This window comes from Ochotona curzoniae, unplaced genomic scaffold (assembly GCF_017591425.1).
Source record: "Ochotona curzoniae isolate NIBS_2020 unplaced genomic scaffold, NIBS_Ocur_1.0 contig_3432, whole genome shotgun sequence".
Lineage (NCBI taxonomy): Eukaryota > Metazoa > Chordata > Mammalia > Lagomorpha > Ochotonidae > Ochotona > Ochotona curzoniae.
The window spans coordinates 12,319,531-12,344,065 of NW_024465859.1; the positions used below are offsets into that span (position 1 = coordinate 12,319,531).

At 39.1% G+C, this 24,535-nt stretch overlaps 1 protein-coding gene across 4 annotated transcripts in view; it reads left to right on the top strand.

Moving 5' to 3' along the window:
- The window catches only part of EHF (ETS homologous factor), a 38,160-nt gene extending 33,444 nt beyond the window's left edge, over positions 1–4,716 (top strand). For 2 of the 4 annotated variants that reach the window (XM_040980089.1, XM_040980091.1), the window contains exons 7-9: positions 1,962–2,024; positions 4,152–4,347; positions 4,454–4,716. In XM_040980089.1, coding sequence (XP_040836023.1) covers positions 1,962–2,024; positions 4,152–4,347; positions 4,454–4,553 — 359 coding nt within the window. In that variant the 3' untranslated portion in view covers positions 4,554–4,716. The remainder of the gene's footprint in view (positions 1–1,961; positions 2,025–4,151; positions 4,348–4,453) is intronic. The other 2 variants (XM_040980090.1, XM_040980092.1) reach the window with 1 other exon arrangement.
- The last annotated feature ends 19,819 nt before the right edge of the window (positions 4,717–24,535 follow it).

A 24,535-nucleotide genomic window follows, 5' to 3' on the forward strand; every position in this document is an offset into this window, starting at 1 on the left:
ACAGGGAAGCAAGCGAGACTCCTTGCATTTCCTGTGAATTTGTCCTTCCAGATTTCAGAGAAACTGAGTCAGGTGAAGGAACACCTGATTATGATTCCAGGAGGGAAATTCTTAACCAGAAGGAGAGAGTCCTTTTTCACCCAGATCTTACTGGATCCTTTCCTTCATCCTGATGTGGAATTTGGAGATATTGTTCAGAGCACAGAATGATCACAAGCTCAGTGATCTGATAGATACATGGGCTCACACGCATTGGGAAATACAGAGTCATCAGGTTGGAATGAGTTTTTATCATTAGTAAGAGCATTATAGAAATGAGCTGACTCAGGGCAGGAAATATCAGGTGGGTAGAATCAGTCATATGGCAGAGGTGACTAAGCACAGGAAACCATCTTTGAATAGAATAGAATAGTGGTTATGAGAACAGTGCTTGATTCCCACTGCTTGTGTTCATATCATACCTTCAGCCTGTACAGCTAGACAAATCATTTGACCCTTCTGGTTCTCAAAACCCCACAGCTTTAAGCTATGCATTATTGTACCAGTTGATAAAGTGTATCTAGAGCAATTCACATGATGTGCTCAGAACAGTGCCTGCTACAAAGTTGTCACTATATACTAGCTATTCCTCTTACCCATGTTAGTTAAGACCCATGTTATTCCAGTTTTTTTGACTAACAGGTTTCCCTAGGTATTTAAGTGACGCTGTGAATCCGCCCCCTTAGTATGTAGCTTCAGTTAACCCAGAGTGCTCTTGAAGGCTACATGTGTGACCCTGAGCCCCAAATTAGGAAGACCGGATACAAGGAATATGTGTAAGAGGGCAGTTTTACAGGACCAGTTCTTTGACAGGAGTGGCTTGTGCTGAGGGACTATTTGTAGAAATGCTGGTTTGATTTCTATTGTGAGCAGTTTTGGCAATAAATTGGAAAGAGCCTTCATTTTCAGCAAATCCCAAATACCCTCTGAAACAGACCACCTGTGCACATGTGTACACATACACACACACACACACACACACACACACACACACACACACACACACACGGGTCATTGAGTTTTCTTTTTAGGAAGAACTTTCGTTTCACAGGTGCCCCTGCCATTTCTCTTTGGTGATATTCACAAATGTTACCATAATGACTCATTTGTTAAACTAATCTGTTTTTCCATAGTCCACTGTGGCCCTCTGTTTTGAGCCCAGGCCACTCAATGGCCCCTTTGTCAGAGTGATTAAAATGTAACTTTGCATGCCAAAAAAGGGCACTCCTCCAGCTTAAAAGCTATCTTTCTTTGTTGTAAATGTTTACATTTTTGTGTTATGGAAAAAGAAATCCTTCCAATGACCTAAACCTTTCCATAGCTTCCCATCTCTCCCAGAGTAAAAGTCTTTGATAATTCCTGCAAGACATTAACGATCAGAGCCCCACTTGCTTTTCTTTCGCCTCTTGCTCACAACCACACCATCTTCTTTCTGTTTTTTCTTCACAGCAAACTCATCTTGACCGCAGGGCCTTTGCACTTACTGTTGGCATTCATGCAAGGCTCTTCTAGAAGCTCCTCACCTGACAGACTTCTTATTATCCTTCATATTCCGGTATCAGAAAGGCCCTATGATGATCTTGTATTAAATTACAAGCTATTTCTACATCTTCACTTCAATTTCCAGTTCTTATCTTACATTATTTTTCTCTTTAGCATACACCATCTGTTTGGTTTGCTTCTATTACCATACAAGGTGCCAGGCAAGAAAACGAAGTGCTCAAAAATATACAACCACTTAAAAATTTGGTAGAAAATGAAACAAATATCAACTTTTTGGAACCAAATAAATGAATCTTTTCATTCCATTTTTCTCTGAACCTCTTGAACTCTCTTCCTATTGGTTAAATGGATGGATGTGTGGATGCAAATGATAACCACAGAAAGTGGGTCACTGAAATGGGTTTAATTTTTTTCCTTAGCAGAGTCAGCCGATATGAAAAAGGAGCAAGACCACCCTGCCAAGTCCCACACCAAGAAGCACAGTAAGTTGGAGACTCGCCTAGCTGCCGGCCTCCCCTTCCAGTTGGGTAACAGTGGAAACCACTTCTTTGAAGGCAAAGTCATTTGTTTGCCTCAAATTGAGTAGGAAGAGAACAAAGAGGCACCACTTGCTTGCGAAGTAAACCCTTCTGCAGATGCTTCCCAAAGCAGAGTCCCCCTGATTGTTTTCTCAACATGCTATTTGCTCTGCAACTGGGAGCCCCAGTGAGTTAGAATGCATGGCTGGCAGGCAGGTAATGATTATTTTCTCTTGCTTAGAAGAAAAAGGAGTGGGAAGGAACCACTGAGGTGAATCATTCTTGCTTTTGCCAAATGTTACCCTCCTACCTTTGTGGAATTGTTGTTCTAAGACATGATTTTATTTTTATGCTTTGGCATTGCTCTTTGGCAGTTGAATTTCCTTCAATAATAAAAGCTCACAAATACATAGGAAAGATCAGAGACTTGGGACTGGGGGTGATGAGGGGTCATGTTACATAGCAAGAAATCAAGGTGGTATAAACTAGAAAGTACGGGGAATCAGAATGTCTTTAACAGCCACAGTTTCAGATCGTTTCCTAGAACTCAATTTCCATAGAACTCAAATAGAATGGGGAGGGATCACAAATCCAGCAGGGGAAAAACTGAATTTGGTTTCTAGTCTTATTATAGTAGCTGCTTCATTTTCGAATCAGGCCCCTCAATCCTGTGTGACACTTCTAACCCCCTAAATGATATTTGGCTAGGTCAAAACAATTAATGGAGAAGAGTAATCAACAATGTAGAAGCAATGGATAAAATGGTTGAATGCTGCTCTCCTAGAGAATTAGCAAGTTGAAATGAGTTGCAGATACTTTGTGAATAATAATTAGAAAATCCTCTGGCTTAGAAGACTGAAATCTATTTCTTAGTTTTTGGCTTTGTCACTGGTTGGTTGTGTTATCTTGATCAACTCACTTCAATTGTATGCACAAGCTTCTTGGTTTTTTAAAAAAAGCCAATTGCACTAGTTTATTCTTTTTCTTTCTTTTTTTTTTTTTTTTAAAGATTTATTACTATTTTTTAATTGGAAAGGCAGATATACAGAGAGAAAGACATTTGTATCCACAAATGTCTCTTGGCCATTATTTGGTACTGTTTTATGGACTAGTCTCAAAGCAGGTCAAAGAAAAACTGCAGCATGAAATGGATGAGGAAACAAAGGGAGAATGAGAAAAATAACTGGGCTTAGGGTCCAAGAAGGAGATCAGAATTAGTAACAGAAGATTTGGGAGTCAGTAATTTTTTTGAGTGCTTTTATTTTTATTGGAAACGCAGATTTACAAAGAGGAGAGATAGGGAAAAAACTCTTTCCCCAAATGGCTACCATGACTGGAACTGAGCCAATCCAATGGCAGAAGCCAGGAGCTTCTTCCTGGTCTGCCACGCAGATGCAGAGTCCCAAGGCTTTGGGCCATCCTCTATTGCTTTCTCAGGCCATATGCAGAGAGCTGGGTCAGAAGTGGAGCAGCTGGAATACTAACTGGTGCCCATATGGGATCCCAGCACTTGCAAAGGAAGGATTAGCCAGTTGAGCCATTTTGCCACTCCCTGCTGATTTGTTCTTAAATAGATATTTCAAAATATCTATTCATTTTAAATTATTTTATTTGAAGTAAAGAGGAAGAGGGAGAGGGAGAAAGAGAGAGAGAGATAGAGAGATATTTTACCTTTGCTGTTTCGTTTCCTAAATGCCTACAACTGCTAAGGCTGGGCCAGACTTAAAGCAGGAACTTGGAATTCATTCTGGGTTTTGCACATGGGTATTAAGAACCCAAATACTGTGCCATCATCTACTGCCTCTGTGCAGAATGCTGGATGGGAAGTGGAGTGCCTGGGACTTGAACTGGGCACTTTGGTACAGGGTACTGGTGTCCCAAGTGACAACTTAACAGCTGTGTCAAGCACTCACTCCCTATAATGGCTTAAAAAAATAATCCGACATTTGATGATTCTGTTTTGTCTTCCTTGGTGAGTCAGGGAGAACTGAGTTATCTCCTGCTGATGGAAGTTTCTGTAGCTCAGTGCTCCTTCGATCCTTCCTTGGCTGTGACTTAGGCCATTAATAATGCCATTCTACTTTGCATCAGATCCAAGAGGGACTCACCTATGGGAATTCATCCGCGACATCCTTCTGAATCCAGACAAGAACCCAGGGTTAATCAAGTGGGAAGACCGGTCTGAGGGCATCTTTAGGTTTTTGAAATCAGAGGCCGTGGCTCAGCTCTGGGGCAAAAAGAAAAACAACAGCAGCATGACCTATGAGAAACTCAGCCGGGCCATGAGGTGAGCAGTCTCCTGTCTGAAAACGCAGAGGCCAATGCCAATCGTTTAGCCAGTGCCTAGCGCTGTCAGTCTGATGACATTCTGTGATTTCCTTTGTTATATGTAGATATTACTACAAAAGAGAAATTCTGGAACGTGTGGATGGACGCAGACTGGTATATAAATTTGGGAAGAATGCTCGTGGATGGAGAGAAAATGAAAATTGAATCTGTCAACACTTTGAACACAAACCAAAACATACCCAGAATAGTCACACATGGAGAACTCCTGGACGTAAATATTTCAAAGACGACTTTTCTCTGATATTTATGTACCATACGGGGAAGAAAAAAATCTGCTTCTGATGGGAAGAAGGAACACTACAGTTGATAAAAAAATTATTTTGTTACTTTGAAGTATGTCCTATATGGGGAACAAATGTACACAGTTTTCTGTGAAATACGATGCTGTATGTGGTTATGGTTTGGTTTTGCCTCGATTGTGAAGTTCTTTTCCACTGCAGGAATAACAGAGTTTGTAGCCTTGTGCTTCTTGCTAAGAGAAAGGAAAAAAAAGGAAAAAAAAAACAAACAAACAAACCAGTGGGCATTAAATGTTTTTGTATACGGAAAGATTTAGACAAAGCTGATGTATTCTCTGTACATGAAGATGCACATAGCCTCGTAAAGAAAGGAGAGCATGGTTGCTGGGTTGGACTTCAGGGTCACAGGTTGATGGGATACACTGGCAAGATGCTGGAAAGTTTAATCTGACCCATAAGAGCCAAATGAACGGAAAATGGGGACGTCCAAAGTCCAGGGTGGACTCCAATTGCTTCATAATCATGTGTTTTGGAATATTGAAGTTCATGAGACTAGCGGTAAGGTGCTCTGTTCTCATCATGGGACGATGTACCCAATGCCAGTGTTCTCCCATTTTCTCTTTGATCGTTGGTGAAAACTATCAAAGGCCTAGATTTCTTGCTCTTAATTACTTAAAAAAAGGTTTCAGATTTGGCTATTTTTACTCTAAGTGCTCAAAAAGAAACGGGAAGATGGAGATGGTTTTATGGAAGTGATGAATTTTCTCTTGAGTCCTTAGGGTTCAGGGTTTCTCAGTCTGCACAACTGACATTTTTGTCTGAAATTTTCTTTGTGGCAAGGGCTCTGTGCCTTGTATGATGTTTGGCCATATCTGTCACCTCTGCTGACTGGATGCCAGCCTCTCTTGTGAGCCAAGATGTCCCCATACACCAGAAAATGACCTGAACATTCCTGATTAACCTAGTCAAAAATGAAGATGATGATTTGTTCTTAAAACAAAAGGATATGAAAACCCTTTTAGTCATGAGAGCAAAGCAAAAGTAGGATTTCACTTTCAATCTGTCTTTATTTTTTTTAAATGTTAGGGGCAAGGGATTAAAATATGTACTATGACTTCTTTTCAGAACACCAGATCAGAACCCAAGTCAGACAGATAGCAATGAAGCAAGCATCACAGAAGAAATTTGTTACCAGAATTACAAAAATTATATTGAAGAAGGAAATGTAAGAAAATGTGTGTGTGTGTATGTGTGTAACAGAGAGAGAGAGAGAGAGAGAGAGAGAGAGAGAGAGAGAGAATGCAAGAGAGATGAGAGATTTTTTGCATGTGTGAATTGTCATGATCGTTCCACTGTTGATTCATCTCTTTCCTGTCTCAACTGAACTCATCCCCAAGTGAATAATTTTCTGCCCAGATTTGTACTCAAGGCTTTATGTTTTAATGTTTTTTGTTACTCAAAGAGAGAGAGAGAGAGAGAGAGAGAGAGAGAGAGAGAGAGAGAGAGAGAATAAAGGAAGAGTCATAAAGACGAATGGAAAACTCGGCTCACAAACTTTTGTGCCCATGAACTTGGAACTTGGAAGCATCTGCAAGGACGGATTTGTTCTTGGGTACCTTGGATACCTGTTTCACCTGGGAGAAACAGGACTCTAACTTTGAAAATGACTGATATCCAGTTCCCTTTTACAGCTCTCATTTTTGGATCTCCTGTTTTGTTTTGCCTTTTCATCTTGCTCCTCTATCCTGACTATTTTTTGAGCAATAATGTGGAATAAGACATTCACGTAATAGAAGGGAGTGCTCTGCACCAAGTCACACAGCACCTACTACAAGATTTTCCTTAGCCACTTAGAGTGATTCACATTCAAAGACTGCTAAATGTTTATACTTCACTCCTATTCAGAAGGCTGGAAATAAGGAGAATGAATAGTTTCCTAATTATAATAAGAATCATTATGGGTGGTAACCTTGGAGCACCAAATAATCTTCTTAAGGTACAACCAAGTCCTTGTTTATTTCTGCCTAGTTTGGTCAGCTCTACAAAGTCTTTGCTTGCTGTTGTCAAGTAACAGTGATGGAAGGAGTGAAGGAAATCATAATGATCAGCAAAGACATTCCCAAGTAACAGAAACTATGAGGTCTTCTCAGCATTTGGCTCTATATCACACAATATAAATTAAGTATTCAGGCAATTGAAGATGTGTGAATACATGGATTTTTTGGTGCCCATATGTTTATGAGTTGTATGAAGTTCTTAGGGACCTTTTCTTTCGCTGGCTTGGCCTGGTCATCATTGGAGGTGGTTAGATTCTTCTTTGAGTTCACGCTTCTTCATTGGATTTTGGCTCTTTCTACTGCCTGTAGATTGAAGAGTCACCTTTGTTAGAAAGTCAATGAATCTCGGAAGTCCCAATTAAAACAGTTCCACAGATAATTAGCAAATTGTGTGATTTGTTGAAAGTGACAGTTTCTTGGCCTCCAGTGTCTGTTTAAATAGGTTGGAGAATTAAGTTCTCAGCAGAGCTCTCCATTGTCTTGGCTTGATGCTGCTGCCTGTTTTTGTATGTGCTGTTGGTGACTTGGAGAACTCAAAGTAATTGAGCCATGCCAACTTGAGGTATAAACAGAGTACTTTTTACCACAGTGTTGAAAGGGAAGACACAGCCCTGTAGAGAGTCCATTTTCCTTTTGAGGAAGATATAGCTTCTCCCTAAGGAAGCTAGCCTGTGTTAGATATCCCTATGGTCACCAAGCACAACTTTCTTGAACCTTCTTTAAGATAAGGCTTGCACCTTGCATCAGTGGAAAGTCTTCATGGGAACCTGAGGTAGCAACTGTATTGCTGAGACTTTACCAGGCTCAGACCTAGATACTTGATTGATGTCCCTTCAATGTCTCAAATGCACTCCTGGAGCAGGGCAGATCCCAGTGTTGAGACTCTACTGGTCCTTGCTCAAAGATCTTGTCTTGCCAGGCTGTAAGCACTTTAAGGGCAGGGATTGTATCTCACCACTGTTGCTTTCCTGATACTTAGCTGGAGACAACTACATAATAAGTCTGTGGAATAAATGGATCAGTGAGCTCTAGAAGACTGCTTATCATTGGGCATAACTCTTCTTCGCTGGAATAAGAATGCACCACCAAATATTCAAGGACATATGATCTCTTATAGAGGTTCTACTGTGAGATTCTTTACTTGCCTTCCTACCTTGCTGAAATGAAACCAAAAACTGGCTGTTTGCTCCCACCAGTCAGTGTATGTTAGATAAGAGTTCTGTGGCCTTCTTTGGAACTGTGAGACTTACCTGGTACAAGACACCGGTAATGACTCTTTTGACTTGTTTTAACAAATGAAGATTATGAATGTGTTTATATGATGTAAATTACTATTTAAATGTAAAGTAGTCCTATGTTTTAGTATGTTGGGATGGTTTTTTTTTTATTTTTATGTTTGAACAATACTGAGGGATCTTTTGATAAGGTTGATAGTGCATGTGTGATTTTAGTTTTACAAGCTGTTTTTCAGATGTATAAAATAAAGGAAAAGAAAATAGTAAGAGGGAAAGTATTTTTCTTCTATGGTCATAAAAGCATTTGCTGAGTGCCTACTGTGTGCATAGCATGGAACCGTAAATGTGAGGAACTTATCTAATTTTATCGTGTCACGTTGATACTTGACATGTACCTACTGGATGGATACTTGTAGTACAAGTGAAAGAACATTGCAGCAACAGCAATATCACAGTCGAATTATCCTCAGTGTTAGTTCTCAGGATTCAGTTTCTGAACTAAGAAATAAAGCATTTACAAAAACAACTTGTTGAGACTATGCCTTAGGAACCTCTGCAATGTGCAGGCCTTCACAAGTTTAGCTAAATTGGGATTAATCTTTCTGTAGCTATCTGCATAATTCTTGCTTTTCTTCCCATCTGGCTTCTTGGTTGATAATTTGTGGGAAATAACCCTTGGGCTACTGCATTAAAAAAAATCACAAATCTCTCCCTTTAAGCTATGTTAAATTTAAGCTGAGCATTTCTGTTTTATGAATGAATTATATTTTTGAAATGTATTTTTTTGTTTGTTTGATGAGTCCCTGAAAACACTAATAAAACCCAGAGACCAGCCTATAAATGTTTGCTTTGTTCTTCAGCAAACCATGCAAAAGTAGGCACCAGAACACACGTAACTTCTGTATTTGTTTCCTCGATAAACATTTATTATCAACCATGTGGCAGACTCTGTCTTAGTCTCTGAGATATGGCAGAGATTGAAAGAGACAAAAATCATCTAGTTTCATGAAGCTTCTATTTGGGGTGGCAACAAACAAGAGAAAACACTACGAAACAGATAAACAAAATACAACAAGTCAGAGGAGTATTAAAAAAGCAGAGCAAGTAAGAGGGCTGTAAAGTGAGAAAGAATAGAGGATGCTTCGTAAGTTGAGGCAGATGTGAAAAGGAAATGTCTTAGTTACATACTGAAGGACGGAAGGAAGGAAGCCTGTAGATGCAGGAAGGACCGACAACCGTGAAAGTCCTCAGGTTGGTGTTGTTCTGTCATATCCCAGGAATGGAGAGAAAGTCTGCCAGAGTACAAGAAAGAGAGGCACGGATGGGTCAGATCACACAGAACCTGGAGGTCATTACAAAGGTTCTGGCTTTTCCTTTACATGAGCTTGGGAGCCAAAACAGAGTGACCAACTTCGACTTCCGATTTCGGAGTATCTCTCCCACTCTTGTGTTGGGAATAGATTGGAGGAAGGCATTCAGCTCTGGGTGTACATTTTTAATGAAGGATAAGAAAAGTCAAGTGGAAAAGATCACTCTCATATCCAAGTTTTCAATAGAAGACTTTATAATAGTTCCTGGTAGCATATGTACTCTGTTATTTCATAACACATTTCTTTCTGGACCCAGAAAATCACAGTCATTCAGTCATTCAAATCACACATGGTAACAGAAATAATAAAAGCTAGCCATTTTGAGAAGATTCATTTGGTCCCTGTATTATGATATGCTCTTTACCTACATTAATGCATTTAATCTTCATACAAGCCTGTGCTTCATAGATATGATTCCAGATTTTCAAATTAAGATCAAAGAAGTTGTGACTTTGCCAAGGCCACATGGTTAGTTATAAATGTTGGGTCTGGCATAATTGACTCAATTCCTTCTCTCTCTCTCTCTCTCTGTTGCCCTTTAAAGTCTAACTTTAGTATTTCTCTAGAGTCTGGAGACGTGAATATTAACTCCCTTACACATAGGTTTCTGTGCTTAAATACATTGGGAAATACTAAGTTGGACAATTATTTCCAGAGCTGTTTACTGTAAGGCTCCTTGGAGTCTTTGGGATGAACAGTAAAAATCTGATGGTGCTTCAAAAAGTTCATGGAAAAGGGAATTTAAAGAGAAATGTATTTTGATGACAAAGTATTTGAAATTCATGCACTGTTTTTCTCTCATGTACATTTTTGGGGAGCTGGCATTATGATGTAGTTTGTTAAACCACTGCTTGCAGTGTTGCCATTGCAGCTGCTCTACTTCTAATGCAGCTCCCTGCTAATTTATCTGGGAAAGCAGAGGAAAGTGGCTCAAGTCTTGGGCCCCTGACATGCAAAGTGGGAGACCTGAATAGAGGTTTGGATTCTTGCTTTCTGTTTGGACCAGCCTGGACCTGCCTTGGCTGTTGCCGTTTCAAAGTGAACCAGAAGATCCAAGATCTTTCTCTTTGTTTTGTTCTTCCTCTCTATCATTCTGCCTTTCAAATGTTAATCTTTTTATTGATAATTATTTAATAATCATAATCACAATCATAGAAATAACCTATCTCTTAAAAATAGACACTTTCATGACCTCTGGATAACTCCTTGTGTGAGTTGATTTCAAAATTTGGGGCACCAAAATAAATTCACTTTCATTTCCCACAACTTTGTTGCTGTGCCCTAATAGAGTGGAGGGTAAAAGTGCACCCAGTTTCCCAAGCACTGTTTGGCAAGAAGACCTCATTAAGCCAGCATTCCTGAGAACACACTTAGAGAAATAATGACCTTTACAGATTACTTTTCACATGTAGAAGAGGTGTTATTTTCAAATCTGGGACAAATAAGGATTCCATACTCCCTCATATCAAACTTTACCACCTGTGAGTGTATTCCACTTTGTTTTTCTACTTGAGAAGACATGTTCTCATTAACTGACAGGGCCATTATTTCTTGCACTGATGTACTTCTCAGTAATTATGAAGAACTTGCAAAGTGACCCTGGGACTTATGAGCCCTCCTAAAATTTTGTCTCTATGTTAAACTATAGACACTAGCCAGATGTGACTATTTAGGTTTAAATAACCTAAAAGGATATAAATTAAAATTTTAGTTCTTTACTCACACTACCTGCATGTTAAGTGCTAGATGTGGTAGTGGCTACTAAGTTGGACAGCACAAGTATAGAACATTTCCATCATCAGAGAAAATTCTGCTGGACAGTGTTACTCTAGGGTCTGATGTGGGAGGCAGGGTAAGGATGAGCAGAGTCGACAGCAAAGCAACTGTGTGATAGGATGCAGTGAGCCTTAGAAATGAAAGGCAACTCTGCATTGTGGAGAACAACAGCAACACAAAGTAAAGATTCACAGCAAATATCTGTGTTTAATGGGAAGATGACAGTGTCTGTGAGCATGAACACGTCTGGTGTTGTCTGTGGCACTTTGCAGTGGGAGGAATTGATTATCCTTTTCTTCAAACCTCACGAATGCCCTACAGTTATGACTTTGCATGTCTCGAAGATGCGGTTTTCTGGTTGAAAATATCCCCACTGAGGGGAAGATTATGAAAATGGGGGGGAAAATGAAAGATCCTCAAACAATAAGCTATTTCACTGTTATCGATGCGTCTAAAACCATTTTCTTTCTTCTTGTCAAGAACAATTTCTTCTTTAAGTAGCTGAGTCTTGGGCTCTTCATTTTCCCCAACTCAATTTTCCCCATTAATTAATAAGAGCTAGCTTCTGTTCACATCAAGTCACTGATAATGCTATACTGAAGTCTCTGTCAAATTCATTACTTTAGCTGTCTCCTCTCCCTGCAATGCATTTATTTGCTTTTGATTTTTTTTGTGTGTGTGTATATATGGCGTCTTCTAGTCAAGCAAGTTTCCTTTCCTAATTACACTGATTTCCTTATATTGCCCATTGCTTATCTTATCCACACTTCATGTTCTCAGAACTTAGTGTTTGGAATAATATTTTATAATTTTACGGTATTTCTGTTCTCTGCTGGGATGTAAACTCCAGGAGAGCAGGAACTGGGCCTTGCATGTTGACCGATGTAGTCTTAAATCTAGGGTGTGCCTAACACACGCAACTAGCCCTGTCAATATTGGTTAAATAAGTAAATGAAGGCCCTTTTTGTTTTCTTTTGCCTTTGTGATTTTTGACACTGTTGGCCTTCCTCCCTTGGCTTTGGGAGGAGATTTACTCCCTTATTGTTGGCTGCAGAGAAGTCCCCACTCCTCTGTTTTCCTGAGCAGTCACTCTCTCGTTCCTACTCTTTCTCTCTCACTGTATGTACGCTCCAAGAGGAAACCCCCAGTCCTCCTTTTCTCTCTCTCACACACACTGTCTCAAGAATTAGCCTCTTGGTATGGCCCTATGATAACCTAGCAGCTGAAGTCCTTGCTTTGCTTCTGCCAGGATGCCATATGGTCACCAGTTCTCGTCATGGCTGCTCCATTTTCTATCCAGCTCTCTGCTTGTGGCCTGGAAAAGCAGTAGAGGACGGCCCAAAACCTTGGGCAATAGGCTGTTTTCTTTAACTATAGTTGATTAGAGACTTTGAGCATGACACTTAATTTTCTATTGCTGAGTTCCTTTTCTATTAATTAGAGATACAACACCATTTCTTGGTGGTGGTATTGTGGGACTCAAGAGGATGGTTTCCAATATCTGATAATTCTATAATGTATGGATAGTTCATACCTGTAAGTATCGTCCTAAGTACTGGCTTTGAGTTTTTACTTTAAATCCTCAGCTTCAAGAGACAGGTTCTACTATTGTTTCCATTTTATAGATAAAGAAGTTGAGGCTCCGAGAGGTAAACATTCTTGCCTGATGGTAAGTGCCAGAGCTGTGGTCTGGACTTCTCCATTGTCTCTTTTGAGTATTATGGAAATAGTTACGCATTGAAAACATTAAAGGACTTATTTTTAAATTTAGAGGTACTTAGTATCTAGCCTGGGAATGTATTGATAACTACCCAGTATGTGTACTTTTTCATACTATTTGACTCCATTTCAGTCACACCTGACCATTTCTAGCTAGAGGTAAAAAACTGGCATCTGCTTTATCTTAAAACCATAGTTCCGGAATTGCTTAGAGTCAAATGATCTTTTGGTAAAAACTTTGTTGCAGGAATTCAGAGTTTAATACACAGACTTCAGGTTACTGGGGATTCTTAGTTAAGTAGGAAATCAGTTTTCCAGTTTTCCTATTCTCAGGTTGTTTCAACCAAGAGTGGTTTTTGTTGTCTGTGACTCTCCCATAGTCATAGAGAGCTCCCAAACCCAGAATGGATACATGCAGTCTCAGGGAAACCTTCATTCCTCCTTGCCTCCAAGGAGACGGCATGAAATATTCTTAATCTGATTCTTCTAATCCAGGCAATATCATCCCCCTTCTGCTTCACTCCAAGTCAAAAAGCAAAAACTGCACATTCTTTTTTTTTTTTTTAAGATTTTTAAAATTTTTATTGGAAATGCGGATATACAGAGAGAAGAGACAGAGAGGAAGATCTTGCATTCGATGATTCACTCCCCAAGTGAGCACAATGGCCAATGCTATGCCGGTCGGAAGCCAGGAGCCTCTTCCAGGTCTCCCACATGGGTGCAGGGTCCCAAAGCTTTGGGCCGTCCTCGACTGCTTTCCCGGGTCACAGGCAGGGAGCTAGATGGGAAGTGGGGCTGCCGGGATAGAACCGGTGCCCATATGGGATCCCAGGTGTGCAAGGCAAGGACCTTAACCACTGCGCCATCGTGCCCCCCCCCCCCAAATAAAAACTGCACATTCTAAAAGTTGATGGAAGAGATGTGGAAACAGTGTAACGCAGAGCTGCTGAGGAATGATGAATATAAAGGTCCCAGTTCTTTTCAGGAAAGTACGTAAAAAGTATGGAATGTTGTTGAAGATTCACTCTGTTTCTTTCCTTTGTTTTGTCGAGAGTGCATGGGTGTGTGCATATACCTGCCCTTCCCTCTCCTGCTGCTTTTTTTTTTCTCATATCCTTCCTTCCTCTCGCTCACCAATCCCTTGTAGACTCATTTCCCTTCCAAACTTGTCTTTTCAAGGGGCTGAAAGCCATTGGGAGGATGATCTGGAACCAGGAGTGATGCCATTTCTCTGAAAGCATCAGTGGTGACAATAACAATCGGTATTTACCTAAGAGTTATTAACACATCCATTGCTCTGTCCTTTACTGTTTAGTCATGTCATTCAACACTAATGGACTTTTCCAAGGGCAAACAGAAAGAGAAGAAGGAAAACAAACAGTATATTCACACTAGATCCCTGATGTGAAAACAAAGACAATTTCTTAAAAGTGACCTGAGGACAGGTCTCACCTGAATGGGGACTCCCAGGAATCTGGGCCCACCTTAGATTCTCCAACAAGTCTATGGGACAAGACAAAAAAGTACTGCATGTATTCCTGACTTTCAATGCCTTATTGATGGTCAACAGCATGCCACAGAATACCCTGGCTGCTGCCAGAGTACAGACTGTCTGAAAACAGTCGAGGAACTGATAAAGGCTCGTACAGTGGGAAAGCCCACCTAACTTCTGGTACTGTTCCATCATTCTTACTCTGTTGATGGTAGAAGAACTCCCTTCAAACCCTTGGAACTGGAAAACAGGTTAACAGTCAAAGGCCAAAGCTCTTGAGTTGGGAAAATCCAGTTCCAGCTCTCCTACCTATACTTCTAAGCTGCGTGATTTTGAGCAGGTGACTTAGCCTTTGTAAATCTCAGTTTCCCTATGTTGCAGTGGGAAAGTCCAAGTTGAAACATGTACTTTATGAAGGGAAACAGCCAAATAATCGTGATATCATACAACAATGTGATTAATATCAGGCAACTGCTAGAAGATCCCATTCCTAGATTCCAGTTATAACCCCAGCATGAACTAGTTGGGGCCATTAGGCAACTTTATTAAACTCTCTTGCCTTCATGTCTACATCTCGAAATCCACAGGTTAGATGAGATCATCTCCGAGGTTGCTCCGATTAGAAAGTTTCAGGATTCATGCAAATAAGCTTCAGTGTAGTCCAACTTTCTTGTAAATGCATATGATTCAGCCAAACTATTTGGAAATGCCTTCCCTTGTTGCTCTGGCATAAGTTGAGGAGCTTCCCTGATCACTGGTTTAACTGTGATAAGGCGATGGTTTTGTGGAGGCCAGAGCCTGAGAGTGGAGACTGAAACAGCAATGTCTAACATGCATAGCCAGTTGCAGGGGAAGCTTCTCCTATAGATTTAACAGCTGCATCTCCTCCGAGAGAGGCTGTTCCCTGGGAACCTGGTTCACTCATTGAGTGTTTTCTCTGTGTCAGGTGCAGGATCTCACCTTGCCTGTGTGGTTCTGCTTAACTGCACACAGCGGGCACTTTTAATGTTAGCATTACTTCCCTGGGATGTGGGTGCCGACCTTCAGAACAACTGTTCAATCTTCCCAAGCAGCAGAGTAGGGCATGGACCAGCTCCCAGGCAGCATCATTTCTTTCAGCAGGACTCCCAAACTGTTAAAAGAAGCATCACTTGAGGTCTGAATATCCCACTCTAGTCCTGTTTTTTCTTTGAGCCTGTTTTCTCAGAAACAGGAAGGAGAGTTCTGCCAAAAGCTGGGCTGCACACCTACAGACAGCGCTGGGCCCACATAGTATGTGTGATGGAGGGACCCTGAGTGAGACATCGGATGGTAGAGGAAATAAAGGCTATTGTTGGTCCTTATGGTCATGAATTTAACTACCAAAAACATGAACTTTAATTGCTTTCAAAGGAAAGAAACCATTTTCATTAAAAAAATATTATTTATTTAGCACATTTGAAAGACAAAGTGACACACATATACATGAACACAGAGGGAGAGAGAGAGAAGGATAGGAATAGAGATATGCAGTAGTGAGAATGAGAGACAGAAAGAGAGCAAGAGAGAGAGAGAAGGAGAAGGGAGGAAGAGAGGGAAAGATGCGGAAGACATCCTCCGTGCATCAAGTTCACGTCCCAACTACCTGCATCATTTTGGGCTGTGTCAAGTTGAAGCCAAAAACTCAGGACTCAATTCTGGTCTCTCAGGTAGGTGACAGGAACTCATGCACTTGAGCCACCCCTGCTTTCTCCCAGGGCTTGTGACAGTAGGAAGCTGGAATGGAGAGTAGAGCTGGGGTTTGAATCCAGGAACCTTGGTATGAGATGTAGGTGTCACACATGAGGTCTTAATAGCTGAATCAAACAAACACCCCAATTTTCATTTTTAGTATTGTGCTTATTAAAAAGTGGTGTCTGATCATAATTTGAAAAAAAATTAAAATCAAGGAAAACACAAAAAAAACTTGAAAAAAACTCAAATCACATTTTTCAAGGTGACTACTGTGTAGGTGGACAACTCTCCAGGCTTCAGAGTAATGAAACTATGAGTATGTTGAATACTGGGAACTGGGAAGCTGTAGGATCTGCCCAAAAGCAAGGCTTCATGCTAAGTGTTTATATCTGATTCATGTCTGTATATTGGATACTCAATGAAAACTATAGTTGTTTACACAGAAAAACTTTATAAAAAGGCGATCTTATCTGTTATTACTTCAAACTTAAAATCATGCAATTTTACTTGAACTTGAAAAATAGAAAGTGGAAAAATTGTCAAATTGAAATAAGTATTTCCTTAGTGCAAACTACATTCATTTTTCAAAAGATTCCTTTAAATTCACTAAAATTGGCATTTTATAATTATGCTTTTCAAAAATATATATTTTCAGGGCCAACATGACTTAGCAGACTAATCTTCAATAAGCTGATGCCAACATCCCATATGGACACTGGTTCATGTCCCAGCTGTTCCACTTCTGATCCAACTCCATGTTTATAGTCTGGGAAGCCAGCAAAGGAAGGTTCACGTTCTTGGGCCCCTGCACCCATGTGTGAAACCCAGAAGAAGCTTCTGGCTCCTAGATTTGGATTGGTTCAGCTCCAGCTGTTGTGACCATTTGGGTAGTGAACCAGCAGATGGAAGCTCTCTCTTTTCTGTTTCTCCTTGTCTCTATGTCTGCCTTCCACATATTTGTATGTCTATATGCATGTATATATACATCTATACACATGTTCACACACACACATACATAATTTCAATGTTTGACAGGATTAATTGGCTCCTTGATGTGACAGATGATAAAACTGACTCGTACATGACTCCTTCCATTTCCCTTCCCCTGCTTACTCAATTAGGTATTTTATTTTACATCTTTTACTTTTATTTTTTTCAACATTTTATGCTTCCATTTTGTTAAGATCAGAGTCCCTAAGGTACTCAGTCTCATTTAAGTTTAAATGTGTAAAACATTTGCCACCAATCTTTTTGTTTGTTAGCCATTTTATACTTTTTATTTTGATTTCATAATTCATAATATAATGACTCCGTACTAGTTCTTTCTACATTATCTTCTCTTTTTTCTCTCCAATAGTTTTGGATTTTCTTCAGGAATTCATATGGTTCTAGGTAAACTAGCCCTTTCTTCAGCTCCAGATATGAAGCACACGGCCTTGACTTTGCACATCATAGCATTCTCTATTCTTGATGAAGATTGTGGCATCTTATACTGCACCATCAGAGCAAATCTCATTTTGCTGGGAATGTTAGGATGAAATCACTTCCCTGGGGTTGTGTGATAGGAGGATGTGGATATGAGAACTACAGAAACTATGTTTTAGATTCCATTAGGGAAATTAGTCTGAGGGGTACAGAACTATCCTGATGACAGTAAGGAACACCTATACCGGCTTGGACCCAGACCTGGAATACTCTGTATTCTGAGACTTTCAGCTATGAGATCCAATCTGTCTTCATTTAAGGGACTTTGAGTGTTCTGCAGACTAGGAAGTGAAGAATACTAGGGAGTACAGTTGTGAGGGTGGTTGTTGCAAGGGATTATGCTGCACACGTTTCTGTAGAGTAAGTGACATGAATACAGCTTCAAAGAGCAATACTGAAGGCTATGTGGCCCAACCTTTAGGAGTTTAACTTTTTCTCATATTACAAAGGTCCTAATTCTTGTTGTGGAGGCACAGAACATTATGATGACAACCTGCTTATCACAGTGCAAGCTATTTCTTGACCAGGAAGATTTGTCCCTGGGGCTGGGAAAATGCAAGGAAGCCAAGAAGAACCCAGAGGGAGAGCTGGGAGATGAGGGAAAGGACTTGTCCTGGCAGATACATGGAGCCTACAACATTCTCTGGTGGAGTGTTTGAAGGCATTGGGTACAGTTCAGTTCCAGGACAAGTAGAGACAAAATCCTGAGCCAAGGAAATCTGAACGAATCCTAATGAAGCTGGCAGCTTTTTATTACAAATTCTGATTGCTGTTGCCTGCCTGTAAATCAAAGTCCTTTCCTGAAGCCTCCTGAGAGTCCAGCTTTTGAGTCAGACAACAGTCCCTGATCTGGGTGAATCTGGGTCTCCTTGACCAATCTCTGTTCCCTCCTCCAAGGTTTTGATTATTCTTGGGAATAGTTGACTTGGGATTTCACCAACACTCTGACTCTTACTGGATTGTAGTATTTAAACACGTAGTTTCAGGGCCAGATCATCTGGGTTTGAATCCTGTGTGTCAATCATGATATTAAAATCACGTTTAATCCATGTAACTATGTGTCAGAAGTATTTTACAGATTTAAAAAAAAAAAGGATTCAGGAAAACTGTGATGCCAAAATTCATACAGTTTGTTAGTCTCAGGGATAGGATTTAAGCCAAGGTCTATCTGGCTTCAAAGTCCTCACTTCCACCTCTGAATTGCCTTTATTGCTTCTGTCACACAGTGTTGCCCTCAAGCTCACTGTTGCAGGATGAACAACTTATTCTTTCTTATAGCTAGGAGTAGAAACATGACATATTGAGTAATTTCTCAAGCAAGAATAAGTAAGAAAACAATTTTATCTCTCTGTTTTTGGTTTCTCTTGCATCCATTCTATTCCATGCAGTTTTGCCTGCATAGTCCATCCAATACACAGCTCTAGTCATGTCTGCTGTGAGCTGAAAATTCCACCAAGGTTTTCTGTTACCTAAAGATCAAATTCTAAAACTGTTTCCTATTCTACATTTCAAGATTGTGGTCTAGTGAAATGCAAACACTCTTCAAATTTTAAAACAACACTGTATACCTCCATTTACAATTATAGCACAATGATTTTCAAAGAAACAACTGAAAAAATCGGATGGCATTTAGAGCTGTTAAGGCAACCATAATTTATGGGAACAAAATCTTAAAGAAGAGGAAACCTCGCAGAAAGGTAAATGGGTGTTTCTAAATGGCTTTTTAAATCTCAGGAGTTTGAAATTTTGGGTTTGGAAGAAAGAGCCCAGGCTGGAGACAGTTATTCAGAGGCACAAAAGACATTGGGGATTTTGAAAGTCTTGTGGACTTAATGAAATCTAATGTATCTGTGAATGTTTGCCATATTCTGAATCTGCTTCTGCAAACTTAAAAAACGAACTTTGAAACACATGGAGATTTTTGGTAATCTCACAATTCCAAAAGAATAGGCATGAAAAGAAAGAATCATGTACCAAAACCTCCAACAGACTCCTCCCGTTCTTATTGGGTATTCCAGTAAGAGGAGTAATTGATAAGCTACTTCAAATCAGCCTAGTTCTTGGTTGAGGAAAGTTGATAGTTCACTGTTTATCTGATTGGCAAAAGAAAGTGAAAATCATTTCAGAAGCATTATTCAGTTTGGCAGTTTTCCATCCTTAATTCATTAAATTCTTACTAAGATGAACCGACTAAAACTAAGAGTAAAAAAGTGGACAAATGAAAAATCCACGAGAGATTCAGGCTTTAAGAGTTACCTAAATGAAAAAAGTACGTGAAAACAAGAATCCTGTCAGAAAGTTGGAATCTAAGCAACGATAAAAATAAACAATTAAAAATAGAAATTCAATAATGAAAATTGAAAATTCAAATTTGACAGAAGACAAGCTGCAGAAGACATGACTAATGACCTGAAAGGTGGAACAACAGACAGCAGCCCTGTGAAGAGAGTGATCTTTGAGAGGATGAACGTTTAGGGTACAATAGACATTTGGATGCAGTACTTACCTGAACCAATTGCATAATTGGAACCCAAGAATGAAAGTTAAAGAGAGGGCCCTGGAATAATATTTGAAGAAATAATGTGGAATAATTTTCAAAGATAGTTGGCTCATACAGATACAATAATGATCGCAAACCCCAATAAAAGCACACTTAAGATTTCTTATAAACTACTGGAAAGCAAAACAAAACAAAATAGAGAAAAAGATAAACAGGAAATCTTAAATGTATGTAGAGAAAAAAGGTCAAATAATATGACCTTGGACCCAGAGAAAATAGAGAAGACTTTCTTGAAGTGCTGAAATAAATGTTCAGCTTAGAATTTCATTTTCAGCAAAAAAATATATACATATTCCTCAAACATTAAGCCTAAGTGAGAATTTTTAAGGCAAGCAAAAGCAAGCAGAACAATAGTAAAAGAAGTACTAAAAGCAATTCTTCCGGAAGGAGAAAATGTCTGTGTTTGGAAAGGTCCTCTCTAAAGCATGCAGTTTATCCATTTGTTTTTGGGAACACATTCTCTTAGGTCTTTCTGGACTGTATTGGCCCAGCTATCAAACCCTGTGCTCAATTTCTGCAAAGCAAAAACCTCACCCCACCTGGCTACTGTGTTCAGGCGACATCAGTCTGTGCTTCTGTGTCATGAGAAAGCTATCCTGTTACTTATATGACAAATCATTTATTTAAAAACGACTTCTCACCTTTAGGGTACTTCACATTCAGAACAAACAAGGAAAATTTATCCACGTCCTCACCCCTTAAATAACAATTTTCACTATTTTGCTTACTATTCTGTTATTATTATTGGGTACATTGATTGCATTATACTTTTTAAAAATTGTGAATGACCTTTTGTGAATACTCATTTTATAAATCTTTATGTTTCTGATTATTTTGTTTTTATTAACACACAGTTTTCACATATTCTTGAGAATACTGTATAGTAATTTTCATATGTACACAGTATATAAAGGTCAAATCTGGGTTGTTATAGTTTTTATGAGTTTTTTGTGTTGAGAACCGGTGGACCCTTATCTAGTTAATTTGAAGGTTATCACAAATTGTTGTAGGCCATGGTTAACCTATTGTGCTATAGAATACTAGATGTAGTTCTTTTGACATAATTGTATTTTGGCACCATTACCTAACCTCCCTTTGTTTTCTTTCTCTCCTCTTCCTCCTCCTTATTCTTATTATTCTTGTTCTTATTCTTATTCTCTTTCTCCTCCTCCTTCTCTCTCTTCTTCTTTATATTCTGTAAAATCAACTAGTTTAGCTCCCACAAATACTTAGAAGCATGTGATTTTGATCTGTCTGGGTCTGACTTATTTCACTTACAATGATGCTCTTCAACTCTGTTAATATTTCATCACAAGTACAAACACACACTACATTTTATTATCTGTTCAGTTACAATGGACACTGAAGTTGATTTCAGGTCTTGGCTGTTGTAAACAATGCTAAAGTGAACTTGAGAGTGCAGGTATCTATAATTGCATTTCCTGTGGAAATGCATCCAACATTGAAATAACTGGGTTATATGGTAGTTACGTTTTCAGTACTATGAGAAACTTCCATACTGTTTTCCATAATGGCAGTATTAACTGTGTCTAAGTTCCCTTTTCTCTGCATCTTTGTCACAGTGTTTTTTTCCTTACTGTGTGTTAATAGCCATTATAACTGGCCATTATAATCTTCTATCTATTTGACTAATTTCCCAAATGGCTACACCAACCCATGGTAGGCCAAGCAGCAACAAGGAGCCAAAAGTCCCATCTGAGTCTCCCATTTAAGCCATCATCCACTGTTTCCAAGGTGCAGTAGTAGGGTCTGAAGCAAAGTAGACAAGATTCAAACTAGCCCCCTGACATGGAATACAAATATACCAAGCAAACGCTTAACCTACAGTAACTGCCCCTGCATAAGATTTTTTTTTAATTTCATCTTATTTATATTTATTTTATTACATTGCATTGTGTGACACAGTTTTTAGGCACTGGGATTCCCCATACCTCTCTCCCAACCCTCCCCCCATGGTGGATTCCTCCATCTTGCTACATTGCCACAGTTCAAGTTCAGTTGAGGTTCTTTCATCTGCATGAGATTTTAAATCAAAGAATGGAAGCTCCAATTCTTCAGTTAGAGGGGAGATGCTTGTCATTCACCCCTATCATGGGAGACTCTAGGGGAGTCACAGTGTTTCTCTAAGTCAGAATTCCCATTTCAGAAAGAAAAGATGCAAAAAGAAGGGACAAGGAATGAAACTTTTATTGAATGCCTACTACATGCCTGGAGTTCCATATGAATTATCCCAATTATTTGCCCAACACCTATTAATTATCATAAGTGATAGAAGTAGATGACTTGTCAACTCAACACTTTGTTTTTTTGCAGGCAATTTGCAGTTAAATAAGCCTCTGGTTATTTCTGGATATTATTTCTTCCCTGAATCTTCAAGCTTAAACACATATGTAGGTTTGGTTCCTGTAAAAAGATGCAGTGACACAGCTGTGTGACTCATCTACAAGTCATCTTCAGTGGCTTTCAAAAGCATGGGCATGGACTGAAACTGACCACTAATTCAGTCTCCCTGTAAACTGGCTCTAAGGACACACCTGGGAAAATCAGTTCACATATCAGTCACTTGTGTGATGCTATCCTGATAGGATAAATTAAGGAAGTGGGTAAGTAGGGAGCAAGACGAGTTCATTGCTTTTTTGAGGAAAAAAAATTTTTGTTTTGGTTGCTGGGGTAAATTATTAGACAATCCACTCACCTACCACCTACTGAGAGAGCCAGGTATTTGGAGTAAAAACAGAGAAACGAACGAACAAACAAGCATTCTAGGGAGCTCAGAGCCAAAAACAAGGTTGGAACATACTGCTAGAACAGTATATGTTGTAGAGCATTCAACACTATAGTTAGGAAAGTTTGGAATTTTGCCATAGGAACAATGCCTTAATTTGGTAAAGGAAAATCAAGATTTTGCATAAAAAGGCCTCACTTTCAAATCTCCTGCCTTGATGTTAGTCACCAAAAATTCAACCTCATGGATGACTTATTTATTTATTTTGTGCTAAGCTTGAAGTTTTGATCACTAATAGCACACATACAGCCTGGGAAGGAACAATAAGAGAAGCCAGGGAGACATATTGAATGTGCTGTGTCAATTGATTTAAAAGGGAAGAGGTGAATACTGCACTAAGACTTCGAGTCCCCAGAAGGACTCAGTGCAATAGGGCTGACATCCTCAAGCTGGAATGACAAGGATGGATGCTTTGCTGGTACAGTTTTAGACCCTATAGTGGATGCCTTGGATTATTCAGGGGGTGTTTGTGAAAAAAAAAATCCTCCATAACTGTAAAGTTAATCAAAATACTTCTTTTCCATTAAAATTAATGTTATGGAGAAGTTAGGAAACCAGAAAAGAAGGCAATGAAAAAAAGAAAAAAATACTAGTTTCAGCTCCCAAATATTTGTTGTGTATATTAACATATGAACTAACATTTTGGTGTGCAGTTAACTCTTGAGATGGTGAGGGGATTGGGCTCAAGATTCACCAGATATAACAAAATCTTCAGAAGTTCAAGTACATGATATAAAATGGTGTGCACCCTCTTGTAGACCATATGTCATCTCTAAGTTATTGATAATAACTAATACGGGGTAAATTCAGAAATAATTGTGCTGGTTAGGAGAATAATGAGAAAGGAAAACAGTCTGTATATACAGAGCATGTGTGTTGTTTTTCTGAATATTTTCAGTTTATGGATAATTCTATTTGCAGATGCAGGCCCTGCAGACATGGTCTATCAGCCATATATTTTTTTTCTGATTTTTTTCTACTCACTACCTTTTAAGAAGCATTGGAAATTCAATTATTGTTTGATTGTATATCTCTCATGATCATTGAATCATAAGATCCTGCATATTGTTAAATACTTATTAATGCTAAAATAACGAATGTATTGTAGGTTTTGAGAACCAATATATGCTAGATGCCATACTGAGCATATTGTATTCACAAGATCATTTATTCTGTACATTAGCTATCTATGTTATGTACCTATGTACAATAGTATATTAACTGATACTATTAGTGCTTTTTATATTGGAAAGACTGACACAGAGACTTACAGAAGTTAGTTTACTTATAAGACAAAGGGGGAGGAGCTCTAGGGAAGGAAGAAAAAAAACCAGCACAGATGAGTAATTAATTTTCTCTTGGCACAATGTTCTTCTACAGAACAGTCATAAAGTCTAGAAACATGGGCAAATGTACACAATAAAGGTTTTATTGATATTACATACAATAGGTGGCATGTTCACAGTGCAGTCATTATCAATGTATAGTTCAAAGTGCTGATGGAAATTACAATGAACACAATGTACTCATATGTATTTTCATTAAAAGAGCAGGTGCTGGTCATTGTGAATTCTGCTGTAATATACATTGTCTTATGGGTTTGTCACAGTTTGACTTACTAAGAGCATCTGTACATTGAGTAGCACCTCCTGGCCAGACAGCAGATGAATTTTT